This window comes from Leptopilina heterotoma, unplaced genomic scaffold, assembly GCF_015476425.1.
Source record: "Leptopilina heterotoma isolate Lh14 unplaced genomic scaffold, ASM1547642v1 Lhet_220, whole genome shotgun sequence".
NCBI classification, from domain to species: domain Eukaryota; kingdom Metazoa; phylum Arthropoda; class Insecta; order Hymenoptera; family Figitidae; genus Leptopilina; species Leptopilina heterotoma.
In genome coordinates this window covers 17,244-32,687 of record NW_025110938.1, presented here as the reverse complement: position 1 = coordinate 32,687, position 15,444 = coordinate 17,244, and the positions used below count along the sequence as shown (strand labels likewise).

The 15,444-nt window shown below is 24.5% G+C and overlaps 2 protein-coding genes across 2 annotated transcripts; one reads left to right on the top strand and one right to left on the bottom strand.

Annotated features, from left to right (window-relative positions):
* Positions 1–1,366: 1,366 nt before the first annotated feature.
* Positions 1,367–6,709, bottom strand: LOC122502095 (importin subunit alpha-7). The gene is made up of 8 exons (XM_043611987.1): positions 6,522–6,709; positions 5,637–5,852; positions 4,384–4,575; positions 3,969–4,192; positions 3,526–3,789; positions 3,218–3,422; positions 2,764–3,067; positions 1,367–2,659 (listed from the first exon to the last, which is right to left on the bottom strand). The coding sequence occupies exons 2-8, from the start codon at positions 5,850–5,852 to the stop codon at positions 2,463–2,465; spliced, it is 1,602 nt and encodes a 533-aa protein (XP_043467922.1). The 5' UTR covers positions 6,522–6,709; the 3' UTR covers positions 1,367–2,462.
* A 421-nt stretch (positions 6,710–7,130) lies between these two features.
* Positions 7,131–15,444, top strand: LOC122502119 (protein regulator of cytokinesis 1-like). The gene is made up of 11 exons (XM_043612022.1): positions 7,131–7,357; positions 9,799–9,946; positions 10,120–10,218; positions 10,368–10,517; positions 10,597–10,713; positions 10,799–11,116; positions 11,227–11,447; positions 11,560–11,704; positions 11,792–11,950; positions 12,033–12,269; positions 14,819–15,444. The coding sequence occupies exons 1-11, from the start codon at positions 7,335–7,337 to the stop codon at positions 15,206–15,208; spliced, it is 2,007 nt and encodes a 668-aa protein (XP_043467957.1). The 5' UTR covers positions 7,131–7,334; the 3' UTR covers positions 15,209–15,444.

Here is a 15,444-nt window from a genome sequence, read left to right as displayed (position 1 = left end):
ATAACTTAAAAAACATTTTTGTATTTAAATAATAAATCTGTTTATATTGTGGCTTTAAGGTCACAATATAAACAGATTTATTTGACAAAAATTAAGATCCTGAAAACATTCCAAGTTGTATTTAAATAATTGAATTCTCTAAGAACTTTCGGAAAATTATTAAAAATAATTGATTTCGAGAAGAAGTTTGATTAAAAATTGTAGAAAATAATTGAATTTTAAGAGAATTAAAGTTGTAATTTTTCGAAGTTATTAAATTTTAGAAGGTTTTGAATAGAAATTTTTAAAATTTTATTCCCGTATTAAAACAAACAAGAAGTATTTAAATATTTATTTAACGAAATTATTCAAGTTTTAAATAATTAAATTTAGAAATCAGTGAAAGATCAGAAGAATAAAAAATAAAATTTTTGCGATGACACTGAATTAAATAAACAACTTTTTCGACTTTTTTTGCACCTTAAAGTCGATCCGAGGCCTGTTTTCGTTTATTCTTTTAATTTTTACTCTCCTTATAATTTTTCAAATTTCGTTATTTTGTAATTTTTTTTTTTTGAATTTTTCTTTTTGTAATTTTGTTTTTTGTAATTTCGTTTTTTGGTAATTTTATAACTTTGTTTTTGCAAAACTGTTTCTTTCGCAAAAAATTTCTTTTTTCAAAAAGAAGAAATTTTAAGAAAATAAAACAAAAAAGAAATTTTAAAATTTGTAAATATAATTTCTGAGATAAAACAAAAATTTCGAAATGAATTGCAAAAAAATTAACAAAATTTCGGCACAATATACGAAGAAAGAGAGTTTCTTCTTCTTCTTTTTTTTCTTCAAAAAGCAACAGACGAGTGTTCCCTAATTATAATGATTTTCTCTTGTCGAAATAAGTCGGTAACTAAATGTACGTTGTTTTTCTATGTATAGTGCTCGTATTAATATAGTATAGTATCGTCGAACCTAAACAATAAATACATTTTATACAGTCACAAAGTCATTCATACAGAATGTCCCCAATTTTCGTGACAAAAAAAAAAAAAGAATATTTTTCGAAAGAAAATTTTCCCCCCGAAAATTAAAAATAGGAAAATAGTAACGAAAATTTTCATTTTCAATTTTTTATTTTCCTATTTTCAATTTTCGAAAGAAATTTCAACACTTTTGCTTCGTCGATTTTCTCTTCTAAAATAATTTAATTATAAATTAAATTCACAAAATTATCAAACTTATAAAATTATTTATAAACTTATAAATTTTTTTATAAATTAAACTTATAAAAGTATTTATAAATCAAATTTATAAAATTATTTCCAAATCAAATCTAATTAAATTTTACTGAATTTATAAAATGTTACATATTTTTAGAAAATAATATTTCTTTTCTTTTTCGATAAATAGAAATTGTTTTCGTTGATCTATTCAATTTTAAGGGCATTCTGTATAGAAGGGCTTTCTCCTTTCAAAAATTACGAGATATTTACAGTAAAAAAGTTTAATTGGTCATGTTTTTTTTTCCTACTTAATGTAAGAGTTGAGTACCGCGTTGCGTATTTCTTGTCCGTAATTGGCTACGTAGTCGCGTACTTCAGTCAATCAGTGTCTTGCAAAAAAATGTCCTGCAAGTTCTTTGTTTTCATTTTTTTTTTATTTATTATTATTTATTATTATTAATATTATTATTATTATTCCGTAATTCAGAGTCAGTCTAAACGTCAAAAATTGATTGTGTCTCTGCCTCTATCATCAATTTTTTTTTTATTTTATTAATCGATCGCAATCGTTTCTCAAGTCAATTCAATGACGATACAAGAAAGTAAAACATCCGTTTTTTTTATTTAACTCTTATTGAATTTATAAGAAAAACCGAATGTATTTTTATAAATTTAAAAATTGTTAATAAACTTTAATTTGCAAAATTACTGGAAAAATTCTTCATATGTTAATAATTTCGTTTTTTCTTTTGAATATTCGGAAAAATTGAATTTTTTGAAATTTATCCCATATCGCCATTGTGACTATTTTTCCAAGTGTGTGTGTATGTGTATTTTTTATAGTACCTAACAGTTTCTACTTAAGCCTAAAGTTCAATTATCTTTTACTGAAATCTTGATTTTTTTAACCGGAATTTAAAGAAAAAAGAATTTTTTCAAAAAAAATTTTTTGAAATTACAATTTCGTGAATTAAATTGTAAATTTGAAGAGATTTCAGTAAAATTTGAGTAAATAAAAATTTGAGAAAACATTTTTTTTGTTTTTTTTTCTGTTTTTTTTTTGTTTGAATGACAATGACTCGAAAAGCGTGATTTTTAGATTTACTTGAAATCGTTAAAAAAAAGTTTCTGAATTGCTCTCTCGATTGTATTTTTTTTTCTCTTTTGGAAGGATTTTTTTTTTTTTTGATTCACCAAATAATAGTGAATATGTTGTTGTGTTGAATATATTGACACTTTTTTTTGTCTCATATAAAGAAAAATTTAAAATTGGAAGCCTTGCATTGGTATTTGAGAGGAGTCGGAGGTTTGAAATTGAAATTGTTGTGACTGAGCATCAACAGAGGGTGCAATTCTAGTGTCTTCCTCTTCGGATCCAAAGTAACGTTCAATAATATCAAAAGCTTTTTGATAAATGTCCAAATTCTGATGAGACTGAAGAAATTCTATTTTGTCTAGGCCTGAAAATAGAAAGAAATTTGTATTAATTTACGAAATTGATAAAGAATATACTTAAAAAGATTAGTTATATATATATTTTTTTTTTTGAAAGGTAAATAGTTACCATAACATTCTTCGATGAGAACAGCGTAAGGATTTACACCGTTGTGTAAAGTTGCGTCCTGTTCTCCGAGTCTTAGGATATTTTCCAATCCATTGAGTGCGACTTGCACGATTTTTGGATCCATGACTGTCAATAAATCGCACAATGGCGAAATACATCCTTGCTCCGCTAAATAGCGAATTTGTTCGGGCGTTCCGCCACTCGTTGCATTTGTTATTGCCCATGCGGCTTCTTTTCGCGTTTTAAATTCTGCTTTTCCTAAAATATCTATCAAATTAGGGAAGATATTTGCCTCGATGACAGCCTGTGAACAAATACAAATAACAAATTTACTTTTTCTTTTCTTAGCTTTACTTTTAGTTTCATTTAAAAAAAATTTAAATCTATTTGAAAAAGATTATTTTTAATTATCTTCTGTGCGTATTTTTTTTGCATAGATTTTGATTCGACTAACTTGAATTTGTTGAGGATTGCCCGCAGTAATATTGGAGACTGTCCAGCATGCTTCCTTGCGAACACTCTCGCGATTTGATCCCAACAAATGAAGTAAACATTGAAGGGCAGAACAATTCAGCACCACTTGTGTTTGAACGTCGTCACCAGTTACGATATTGCCAACGGCTCTTAATGCAGCGCTAATAACGTTGTTTTGTTCATGCCTTCGATAAAAATCCAAAGATTAATCCAAAAATTAATTCAAAAATACTAAGTTGTCAAATTTTACTTGAATTAATTATAATATTAATAATTAATAATACTTACATTAACAGTTCAACGAGGCGTCTACAGACCCCGGCGTCAATAGCGGCTTGAATTTTTTCATTGGGTCCATCGCTCAAATAGGAAAGTGCCCAACAAGTGTCAGAAAGAACGTCACAATCCTCGTGATTTAGAAGATGTGCCAAAACTGGTAAACATGGTGCGACTTGAGAAAATGTTGGTGCTGGATTTTTACCGCGACAAAGATTTGATAATGCCCAGACGGCATTGCGTGTCATTGAAATACGTGTTGTTTTCGATAGAATTCTAGAAAAGACAATTCATTTCTTATGATTTTCAATTTCTTTCAATAATAATAGATATAAATTCAGGGTTGCCACAAAAATTTACTTTTGTTTTTCCCTGATTTCTCTGACCTGTGGCAACCCTGAAACTCTTATTTAATTTAAATAAGTATAAAAAATTTATAAAAATAGATAAATTACTGTAAAAGAGGCATTAGAATGCCATTGTTTAGAACATGATCTCTGCATTCAGGACTGTCCCCAGCGATATTTCCTAAAGCCCACACAGCTTGTTCTTGAACGTCCGGATATTCCAATGAGCCAAGCAGTGATATAAACATAGGCACAGCACCAGCTTCAATAACAATGCGTGTTTGCTGAGACGTTCCACTCGCGATATTTGTCAAAGCCCACGCTGCCTCAAACTGTAATTTTAAAACATTTTATTTACAGTAAGAAAAGTTAAATTACAGTTATACAAGAAAACGATTATCGCAAAAGTTTCTCTCTCTCTTTCTCTCTTAATTTTATGGTACGAATGACAACATTTAATTAGAGTTAATTTAAAATTTTTTATTACAGTAATAGTTATTTAATAATTCCCCAATTTATTTACCTGTAATGTGTTGTTTTCATTATTTTTCAGAAACTCAACAAATCTCGGAACAATTCCTGTTTGTATTACTTCATCTATCGGTGGATTTGGCTCTCGTGATAACAGCTTTCTAAATTTTTGCGTTGCTATTAATTGATCTTCGACATTAACACTGTATAAATCCTGAACCATCTCTGGTGTTATTACCGGTTGCTGTAGAAAAAGAAATTTTCATTTATCATTTTAATAACTTTTAAATTAAATCTTTCATTTTAATAACTATCAAAACAATTTTAATTGAATTCCTCGGAAGAACTCAATTTTTAACACATTTTGAAAAAATTCAATTTTTTTCTAAAATTTTAATAAATTCTTCGAAAAAATTCAATTATTTTTAAAAAAATTTAAAATTCTTCGCAAGAATTCAATTAATTAATATAAATAGTAAAATTCTTTGCAGGAATTCAATTTTTTTCAAAACAATTTTAATTGAATTCCTTAGATGAATTCAAATATTTTTAAATATTTCCATAAATTTCATTTATTTCCTAAAATTTTAATAAATTCTTCGAAATAATTCAACTATTTTTATAAACAGTAAAATCCTTTGCAGAAATTCAATTCTTTTCAAAACAATTTTAATAGAATTCCTCGAAAAAATTTAAATTTTCAAATATTAACATAAAATTAATTTATTTTCTAAAATTTTAATAAATTCTTCGGAACAATTCAATTATTTTTATAAATAGTAAAATTCTTCGCAAGAATTCAATTATTATCAATACAATTTTAATAAAATTCTTCGGAACAATTCAATTATTTTTATAAATAGTAAAATTCTTCGCAAGAATTCATTATTATTTTCAATACAATTTTAATAAAATTCTTCTTCATAAAATTCAATTGCTTTCAAAATTTTCAATTAAAATTATTGAAGAAACTCCATTAGTTTAAAAAAAATTCAATGAAATTCTTTAAAAGAATTTAATTAGAATTTTTTTAAATTTTAATTAAATTCTTCGCGAGAATTCAGTTATTTTCCTAAATAATAAAATTCTTTGGAGGAATTCTATTATTATTAAATTTTTTGATAAAGTTCTTTGCAACAATTCCATGATTTTCAATACATTAATTTTAAAATTGAAAATATTTGAAAAGAACAATTATAAAAAAGTTAAGAAACAAAAAAGCAGACAATAACTAACTTCAAACTGCGAACAGATTACCGGAACATGACTTTATTATTATTAATAATTAGTAATAATTATTTTTACCTGTAGAGTTGTAGTGACTGTAGGATATTCATCTGTAGTGGAAGAAACATTATCATCGTCAGTAACAATATTGGGCACATTTCTTCGCTTCGACAATTGTTGTTCACGTTTTTGTTTTCTTAATTGCACTCCTTCCTCTTCACGTCGTCTTCTCAATTCTTGAGAATCGAGACCTACATTTTTGTAACGATATTTATGAGTCGGCCCAGTCGACATCTATATTAAAAAAAAAGTTCAATTTTAATTCTAATAATACATCGATCATATGTATCGCAGCAAAAAAAAAGAACATTCTAAAAATAAAACGAGAAAAAAAATGAATCATCAATATTCGGCGACGTATTTGATAAAACTTTGTTTATTTAACGAATATCTCTAAAAAACACTATCTACATTCATAAAACGTCATTTCCAAAAAATTCCCAATCTCCACATATTTTGAAACTAGAAAAAAATCGAATTCATGAAAAATTGATTTTTAAATAAATATTTTCAATATAAAATAAAAAAGTGCAAAACGTATGTGTAAGAAGTGATATGAACAATATATAAAATGGATGCCTCCCATACGATTTAAATGTTTTTTGACAATGGAGTAAATGCCGTAAGGGTTAGGTGCTGACAGACGTGTGGGTGTAATCGATTAAAATTGATTAAAATCAAAGCACGATTAATAATATTTAAAAAACCAATTCTCCAAACAAACTTCGGACAAAAAACGGAATTTTAATTAATAATTAAAAATCAATCAATCTCGACGGAAAAAAATGACATTGATATTTTAGGCAAAATTATTAAACCTCCACGAACTCCACGATGTTGTAACCTTCGTGTCACTCGCAATTTTCTAAAATCGACATCAAATTATTTTCATTCTTTACTTACTGCTTATATGTGTGTTTCTCTTTTAAGCGATGCGATCACTCGTTAATTATCATAAGAGAATTAATAAAACCTGACACACTTTTCCTATCCGTGAATCACTTAAACGAGATTCGGGGATAAAAATTGATGCGAAATTGCAAAACTACACTCGCACCAAGGAATCACGAATTCTTCCTTTTAATTCCCGAAATTATAATCGTTCGAAAATACACTGAATAAAAACCAATTCAACGAATTAAAAATAAAATTACAACGGAAAAGCCAATCGTAATTTAGGAAAATTCTCGACACACAGCAATAACTATTTTCATTGGTCATCTAATTTCTTTCCCAAACAAAAAGAAATTAATTTTCAGAAATAAACTATGTTTCTTAATAAAAATAAAAAAAAATTACTTTTCGAAATTATAATTGATAAATATTTTGTTTACACTATAGAATTCTTTCAAGGTGTAAACAAAAGTACCGTAAATTTCAAATGTTTCGCGCGAAAATTGACCAATCATATGTACGCGTCTAAATTATAGGTTGGAAATGGATGTATTTTGGAACACGAGACATTATAAATGGTGGGGAGCATCTTTCGACCAATCACAGTTTGTTATTAATTCAAAAGAAAGACGTTTTAGTTGGACTCTGAATAAAAAGGAGTGTATAGAAACCGTCCGTTGTGTTTCTTTTTATTTAAAGTGATTTATTAACGATTATTTTTCATGTTTAAACAAAGTAAAATAGTGAATCGAATTTATAAACGTATTTTTATTAATTATTAGTGTAACCAGTGTTACATTTTCAGTGACAAACAAAGCAAAAATGACTGATTTTAACACAACTGGGTAAGTGTGCGTTGCTTTCTTTAACGGATTCCAAGTAATGCTTCACTTTGTATACATAAACTCGATATTCTCTTTCAAATTTATCGTGTCTCGTATATTATAAAAACATTACCGCAAAAAAAAAATTCATTGAAAAAATTGTTTTGGCCAATGATTCCAAGAATTTCGAAATAAAAGAGATAAATGTTTAGAAGTGTTTATGTTGACTTTTTTTTTACTTTCTTAAAAGAGAAATATGATTTTCTGAAGCATTATTTGATTGGAGTTTTTAATGTATTCAGTTTGTTCGGGAATATTAAAAACTTAAATTAAATTTCGTCCTGGTTATTGTTTTCCTAACCTACAAATTGTGTCTTTTTTGTTTGACTCAAACTATATGAATTTACCACGAATTCTAAAAAAAACCTTAAATTTTTTTTATTTTTGACAATAATTTATTTTAAATAACTTAATTCTATTGAAGAACTGCCATAAAATTATTACTTATAAATCATTTAATGAAGTATTTTTTTTTAAATTTTCATTTCAATTCTGTTGAAATTAGTTTCAATTTTAATAATTTTAACGCAATTCTTTGAAAGAATTCAACTATTTTAATAAATATCAAAATTCTTTCCAGAAATTCAATTATGTATAAAAATTCTCGTCAGCATTTCAATTATCTTTGTAAATAGCAAAATTCTTCGCCGAAATTCAATTATTTTCAGGAATTTTAATAACATTCATTGCAAAATTCATTGATTTTCGTAAATACCAATATTCATCACAAGAATTTAATTATTAAATTTTCGAAATTAATAAAATTCTTCGCAGAAATTCAATTATTTTCAAAATATCTAAAAAAAAATCGTCAACGTTTAAATTATCTTTATAAATAAATAGCAAAATTCTTCGACAAAATTTAATTATTTTCGGAAATTTTAATAAAACTCGTTGTAAAACTCATTGATTTTCGTAAATAACAATATTCATCACAAGAATTCAATTATTTTCAAAATTAATAAAATTCTTCGCAGAAATTATATTAAATTATTCAATTATATTAAAAAAATCAAAAAAAAAAAAAAATTAAAATAAATAATAGCAAAATTCTTAGACAAAATTCAATTATTTTCAGGAATTTTAATAATATTCATTGCAGAATTCAATTATTTTCAAAAGTAATAAAATACTTTGTATAAATTAAGTTATTTTCAAAAAATTTTTTAAAAAAAATTTTAAATTATAAATAATTATATATATATATTATATATATTATTATTATATATTATTATATATATATTATAATATTATTATATTATTATTATTATATTATTATTATATTATTATATTATTTTATTATTATTATTATTATTATTATTATTATTATATATTATTATATTATTATTATTATATATTATTATATTATATTATATTATTATTATTATTTATTTATTTATTTATTTATTTATTTTTTTTTTTAAATTAATTTTTTTTTTTATTTTTTTAAAATTTTTTAAAAATTCTTGTCAAGAATTAAATTATATTTATATAAATATAGGTAGTGACAAAATTTCAATTATTTTCAATTAAAAATCAAATTTGCATAAATTTTTTAAAAAAAAATTAATTGTTTAAATCTTTTTTGTATTCTTCACAATAATTCAATTATTTTCATAAATAATAAAACTCATTACAGAATTTCAATTATTTTTGAAACAATTTTAGTCCTATCGAATACCTCGAGAAATGTAATTATTCTTAAAAATTTTATTAAAATTCGTTGAAAGAATTCAATTCTTTAAAAATTTGTTGAAAAAGATTTTAATTGTATTTTATATTTAATTATTCAATAAATTAACTATGTTTGTATTTAAATAATTGAATTCTCATAGAATTTTCTAGTAAAAATTGCTTTAAAAATTAAGTTCAGTTAAAGTTTGAGATAATTATTTAAATTTTGAAGAAGTTTCTAAATAATTGCAATTTTTGGAAATAATTAAATTTTGAAAAGTTTTCAAATTAAAATTTTTGTAAATTAGAATCTATGAAAGTAATTTTTTTCAAAAACCTTAATCGAAATTTTTGAAAATTACTTCAAGTTTTCATTTTCTAATGTATATTTAATTGAAGAATTTCCGAATAATCGAAATTTTACGTAAAATTGAATTATTGTAAACAAATGAACTTGAAAATTCTCCAAAAAAAACTTTATCAAAATTTATTAAAAATAATTGATTTAAAGAAGAATTTTATTTAAAAATTCTAGAACATAATCTGAAAAAGGAAAATTAAATGTTTGTGGCAACCCTTTAGAATTTTTAAAAATGGGAACTAAATCCGATAATGGATTCAAATATTAATTATTATTGTTTATAATTCAATGTGTAACAATTTTGATATATGTAAATATTGAAATTAGATTTTTTACTATCGTTTATTAATTAAAATTATTTATTTAGAGATGACACTCTACAATCGGTGGCAGTGGAAAATATTTCCAGTACGATTAAAACCGATTTGAGGCGATTGTACAATGTATGGAAAGAAATGGGACTAAATGAAGAAACCAGGTCTATATATTGTAATGAAGTTCACAAACACATCAAGGTATATTTTTTTTATAATTTTTCTTTCCCAATTATTTCTACTTTATTCTTTATTTTCATAATTCTTCAATTCTTCTTGTTTAATCTATCTTCTCTATTATCTTTTTAATATTACATTTATTTTTCATTCCCTATTGATAGTTCTTTTAATTTCAATTTAATTTTAATTTACAGGAATTGATGAGTGACATGATTTGTGAATTAGAAGAGAAAAAGAATTCTCTTCTTCAAGGTGTACAAAATTTAATGGAACTAGCAAATACATTATCCAAGGTTTGTTAATTTACGAATTCATTTTTTAAATTCAAGTTTATTCGTTTTAACGGCAAGAAACAAATTTTTAAAGTATTATTCACTCTAAAAAAAACCATTTTTCATATTTAGTTTTCAAATAGATTTACGTAATTATTGTTTTCTTAAAGGAATTACAAATGGACGACTTCCCTGGTACAAATCCAGATTACGAACACTTGCCACTTATTGAAGTTCAAGAAAAATTGAGATTACAAGTTCTCGAATTAGAAAGGATCAAAGAAAGACGTTTGGAATTCTTAAATGAACTTCGATCGAGGGTAAAATATCAAAGTTTTGAATTTGTCGAATTTTTCCAATTTTTTATGCAAAATTTCAATGTGAATAAAATTTTTTTAGGAGGAAGTCGTTTGTAAGAAACTTGGCATTAAACCCATTGGGTTAAGTAAAGAAATGCCTTCCAAGGAAGATCTAAATCAATTTCGAACTTATTTAGAAATTCAAGAACGTGAAAAGGTAAAAGTTTTTTTGTGCCCTTAAAATTCTAAATAATAATAATAATAAATTAATTATATATTTCTAATTAAACCGTTAATTACAGGATCGTTTGAGTGGAGTATTTAAGGATTTGCGAAGGACTGTCAAGAAATCGATGGAAGAATTACATATCTCACCTTCCTTGGATTTTGAAAGGCTCGTTTGCAATGATTATGAAAATTTTATATACACTGTGGAAAATATGTCGAAATTAAAGGACATGAGAAATGATTTAAAGGCTCAGGTGGAAGATGCAAAGCAACAAATTGTTGAGAAAACGGAAGAACTCCAAGCTCTTTGGAATTATCTCGACGAACCTGAAGATTATTGCCAGGCTTTCCTTTTGAAACATCCTGGTCACACTGTCACAACTATTTCTGCCGTGAGTTATATTTTAATTTCTCAATTTTTCAAAATTTATTATTTTGATTGAAAATCCAAATGAATGTGGAATTGCTCTATTGATTTAAATAAAAAAATTATCATTTTTAGTTCAATGCGGAAATAAAACGTTGCAAGGACAAGAGATGTGAAAATATTGGAAAGTATATATTAAAGGTGAGAGAGGAATTGGAATTGTTGTGGGACATGTGCCAATTCAGTGAATCTCAAAGATGTTTTTTGCCATTTTATTCGCAAACTTACACTGAAGATTTGCTAACACTCCACGAATTAGAAGCAGAGAAACTGCGCAAATTTTATAAAGCGAACAAGTATGTTTTACATTTTCTAATTATTATTTGTTAAAATTTATATTTAAAATAAAAGTGTCGTGTCTTCTTTACATAAAAAGTAGATTTAACTGATAATTATCTAAATTTGCAGAAAAATATACGATCTTCTCGAGGAGCGAGAGAATCTTTGGGAGAAAATGAAGGAATTGGATCAACGAGCCAACGATCCGGATCGTTTTCATAATCGTGGTGGTCAATTATTAGCCGAGGAAAAGGAGAGAAAGAATACAACAAAGGTTTGTTTTTAAAATTTCAAATTTTAAATATTTATTCCATGTTTTAAATTTGTCTACAATGATAAAATTTCAAAATTTGAAATACAGAAATTGCCGAAAATTGAAGAGCAACTTCTACAGGCCACCGAAGAATATGAAAGTGAAAGTGGAAAATTATTCACAATTAAAGGTTTGCCAGTTAATGAATACTTGGAACAAAGTAAAGTGGATTACGAGAAAGAGAAGGAAAATTTGAAACTTGCTCGTGTAGGTAACAAAAAACTACTTTTTCATTTTCCATTAGAATTTAAGGGAGAGAAAATAAATAAAAATTTCTTTTACTTTATAGAAGCAAGCAAAAGACAGATCGGCAAACAAATCGGCAAAAAAGACACCACTTAGTACATCGAAACGAACACCAATGGGTATGAGTATTCGTGTACGAACACCAACCACAGTGGGGGCGAAAAGAAAATTACCATACGATTCGTCACCTAATAGTGCGACTCTTTCGAAAAAACGCAATTTGAGCGGTGAAAAGAGTCGAACCGCTGTTATAAGCACCAAAGCAAGACGCAGTGGAAGGGTGAGTTTATTTCTAACTAAATATTAAAATTTAAATTTTAATTAAATGCAGGCTTCGCGCTCATCTACTAAAACCTACGATTTATTACTTTTTTTCGATTAGCTACTATTTGGATACTTTTTTTTAATTTCTGACACTAAAAACTACTTTTTTCTTTTTTTTAAAATTTGCGCTACTTTAAATCTGCTAATAGTTGAATTAAACAAATTATTCTTAAAAATGTTCATAAAATTCTTCTTAGAAACAATTAACAAATTTTTTTATAAAATTCTTTGAAACAATTCAATTCTTTTCGAATTTTTTTGAAAAATTCTTTGAAAGAATTCAATTATTTCCACAAATAATAAAATTCATCGCTGCATTATAAATATTTTAAAAATCTACTATTTTATTAAAATTTCTTCAAAGAATTCAATTATTTAAAAAAAATTAATTACATTTTTCGCACAAATTCAATTATTTTTAAAGATTTTAATAAACTCCTTTGCAACAATAATTCAATTATTTTTACAAATAACAAAATTTTTCACAGGGATTCAATTATAAAAAAAATTTTCTAAAATTCGTTGCAAGAATTCAATTGTTTTCATAAATAATAAAATTCTTCTCGTGATTTCAATTATTTTTAATACTATTTTAAATGAATGTAAGAATTCAATTAGTTTCACAAATTTTAATAAACTTGTTGGCAAAATTTCAATTATTTAAAAAGATTTTCCTCAATTCAATGATTTTCAATATCTACTGTTTTAATAAAATTTTCCAAAAGAATTCAATTATTTATAAAAAATTTAAATAACATTCTACGCAAATATTTAATTATTTTCATAAATAATAAGAATTTTACAGGAATTCAATTATTTACAAATTTTTCATAAATTTCTTCGCAATAATTTAATTATATTCAGAAAAAACTTCTGAATTCAATTTTTTTCAATATTAACTATTTTTACTAAAATTTCCTGAATGAATTCAATTATTTAAAAAAGAATTGTTATAAATTTTTCGAAAAAAGTCAATTAATTTAACGATTTTTTCGGGAATTTCAATTATTTTCATAAATAAATATAAAATAAAACTCATCACAGAATTTCAAATATTATTAAAAATTTTATTAAAACTTTACGAAAAAATTCAATTTTAAGAAACATTCAATTATTGAATAAAATAATAAAGTTCGCAGAAAATCATATATTTTAAGGAATTTTAATAAAATTATTCTCCAAAATTCAATTATTTTGATAAATATCAAAAATTCATCACAAGAATTCAATTCTTTTGAAAAGTAATAAAATACTTTGCAAAAAATTAAATTATTTGCAAAATTTTTTTAAAATTTTTGTCAAGAATAAAATTGTCTTTATAAATAGGTAGCGAAATCCTTCTCAAAAATTCAATTATTTTCAAAAATTTAAATAAAATTCTTGGCAAAATTTCAATTATTTAAACAAAATTTAATAAATTAAAGGAAGTAAGTTTATTATTAAAATTTAATAAAATTCTTGTCAAAATTTCAATTATTTTTAAAAAATTTTTCTCTCTTCAATGATTTTCAATGTCTACTATTTTAATAAAATTTCTTAAAAGAAATTATCGTGAATATTTCAATTATCTTCATAATATTCTTGTCAAAATGTCAATTATTTTCAAAAGTACTTCTGAATTTAATTTTTTTCAATATCGGAAATTTCAATTATTTTCATAAATAAAAATAATGAAATTCGTCACAGGATTTCAAATATTTTTAATACAATTTTAGATTATAATTGAATATTAAAAGCATTATAGCGTGAATTTTTATAGAAATAGATAAATTTCAAAAAGGTTTTACATTAAAATTATTAAAAATTTTAATTCCTGTTGAAAAATAAATAAGTATTTATATATTTATTAAACAAAAATTATTCATGAATAATTTAGTGTAGAAATAATGAAAAAAAATTAGTCTTTTGAAAAATTTTAATTAAAATTTTTTGAATATAGTTAAATTCATGTAAAAAATTAAAAATATTTATTTAAATTTCTAATTAATTCGAATTCAATTGAAATTTAATTAATATAAGTTTGTTATTTTACAAAATTAATTTGTTTTCCTTTTAAACAGTATTTTTAAATTTAATCGACGTTTTGAAGAATTCTAACCAAAAGTTTGGAAAATAATTGAATTTCATAAAAATTTAGAATTGAAATTATTACCAGGACTAGAAAAAGAAAGTGAATATTATTTTTTATGGAAATCAGGAAAATGTCACCGAAATACAGAATCAAATTTTGGTAATTTTTATTAATCGACTAAAACTCGTTTTAGTCAAATTTAATTTTTCGAAAGCTACTTTTTACTACTTTTTTTAGTTTTAAAAATTACTTTTTGCTACTTAATTTCTTTTTACTTAATTTTTGCTACTTTAATTTTTCGAAAGCTACTTTTTACTACTTTTTTCAGTTTTAAAAAACTACTTTTTTTTGCTACTTTTACAAATTTTATTATTGAGTGTGAAGTCTGTAAATGAAAAGAATAAAAAGATTAAATAAAATATTTCATTATTCAGATATCGAAAAAGGCTTTGATAAGCATGAATAAAGCGAGTACATCAAAATCGGACAAGAAACAAAAATTAGATGCGGATGGTTTAAAAGCGGCAAATCTCAGTATTTCATCGTATGGCAAATTTCAAGAGCACTTGGAGCAAAGGGAAGAATTACGTAGTTCTATGTTATCAGATCAATTGCTTGAGAATGCATTTGAACGTGGTAATAATATGAAAACTCCAGTGCGAACGCCAGCAAAACCATTACGTAAGAATTTACTGTCAGTTAACAATGCCCATTTGTCATCGAAATCTGCATCGACACCACGAACAACAACACCAAGAACACCACGTGTTATGCACAGACCACGTTTAGCAGCTGTGCCAAATAATACACAATTTATTTTTTAAAATTTAACACATTTTTTAATTTTCTGACATTATCATTTTTCTTCTTAACGAAAGTAGAATATAGTAATTTAAGACAACAACAATGTCAAGAAAGGCTCCTCGCGAGCCAATATATATCAAAAAAATGCAAGTGCAACAGATTTTTAAGTATTATTTTTATTTTTAAAAATTAAAAGCAGTAAATTTTAGTTTAATTTTTTTCTTTCTTTGGAAATCAGTTCTTTTGAAATGTATAT

Bases quoted from the DNA above. Each gene is read 5' to 3' on its own strand.
- LOC122502119 (XM_043612022.1), top strand. From the start codon at position 7,335: ATGACTGATTTTAACACAACTGG. The intron at 10,219-10,367 runs GTTTGTTAATTT...GTTTTCTTAAAG, and splicing joins TAGCAAATACATTATCCAAG to GAATTACAAATGGACGACTT. The intron at 10,518-10,596 runs GTAAAATATCAA...AAATTTTTTTAG, and splicing joins TAAATGAACTTCGATCGAGG to GAGGAAGTCGTTTGTAAGAA.
- LOC122502095 (XM_043611987.1), bottom strand. From the start codon at position 5,852: ATGTCGACTGGGCCGACTCATAAATATCGTTACAAAAATGTAGGTCTC. The intron at 3,423-3,525 runs GTAAGTATTATT...TTTTTATCGAAG, and splicing joins CGCCTCGTTGAACTGTTAAT to GCATGAACAAAACAACGTTA. The intron at 2,660-2,763 runs GTAACTATTTAC...TTCTATTTTCAG, and splicing joins TCTCATCGAAGAATGTTATG to GCCTAGACAAAATAGAATTT.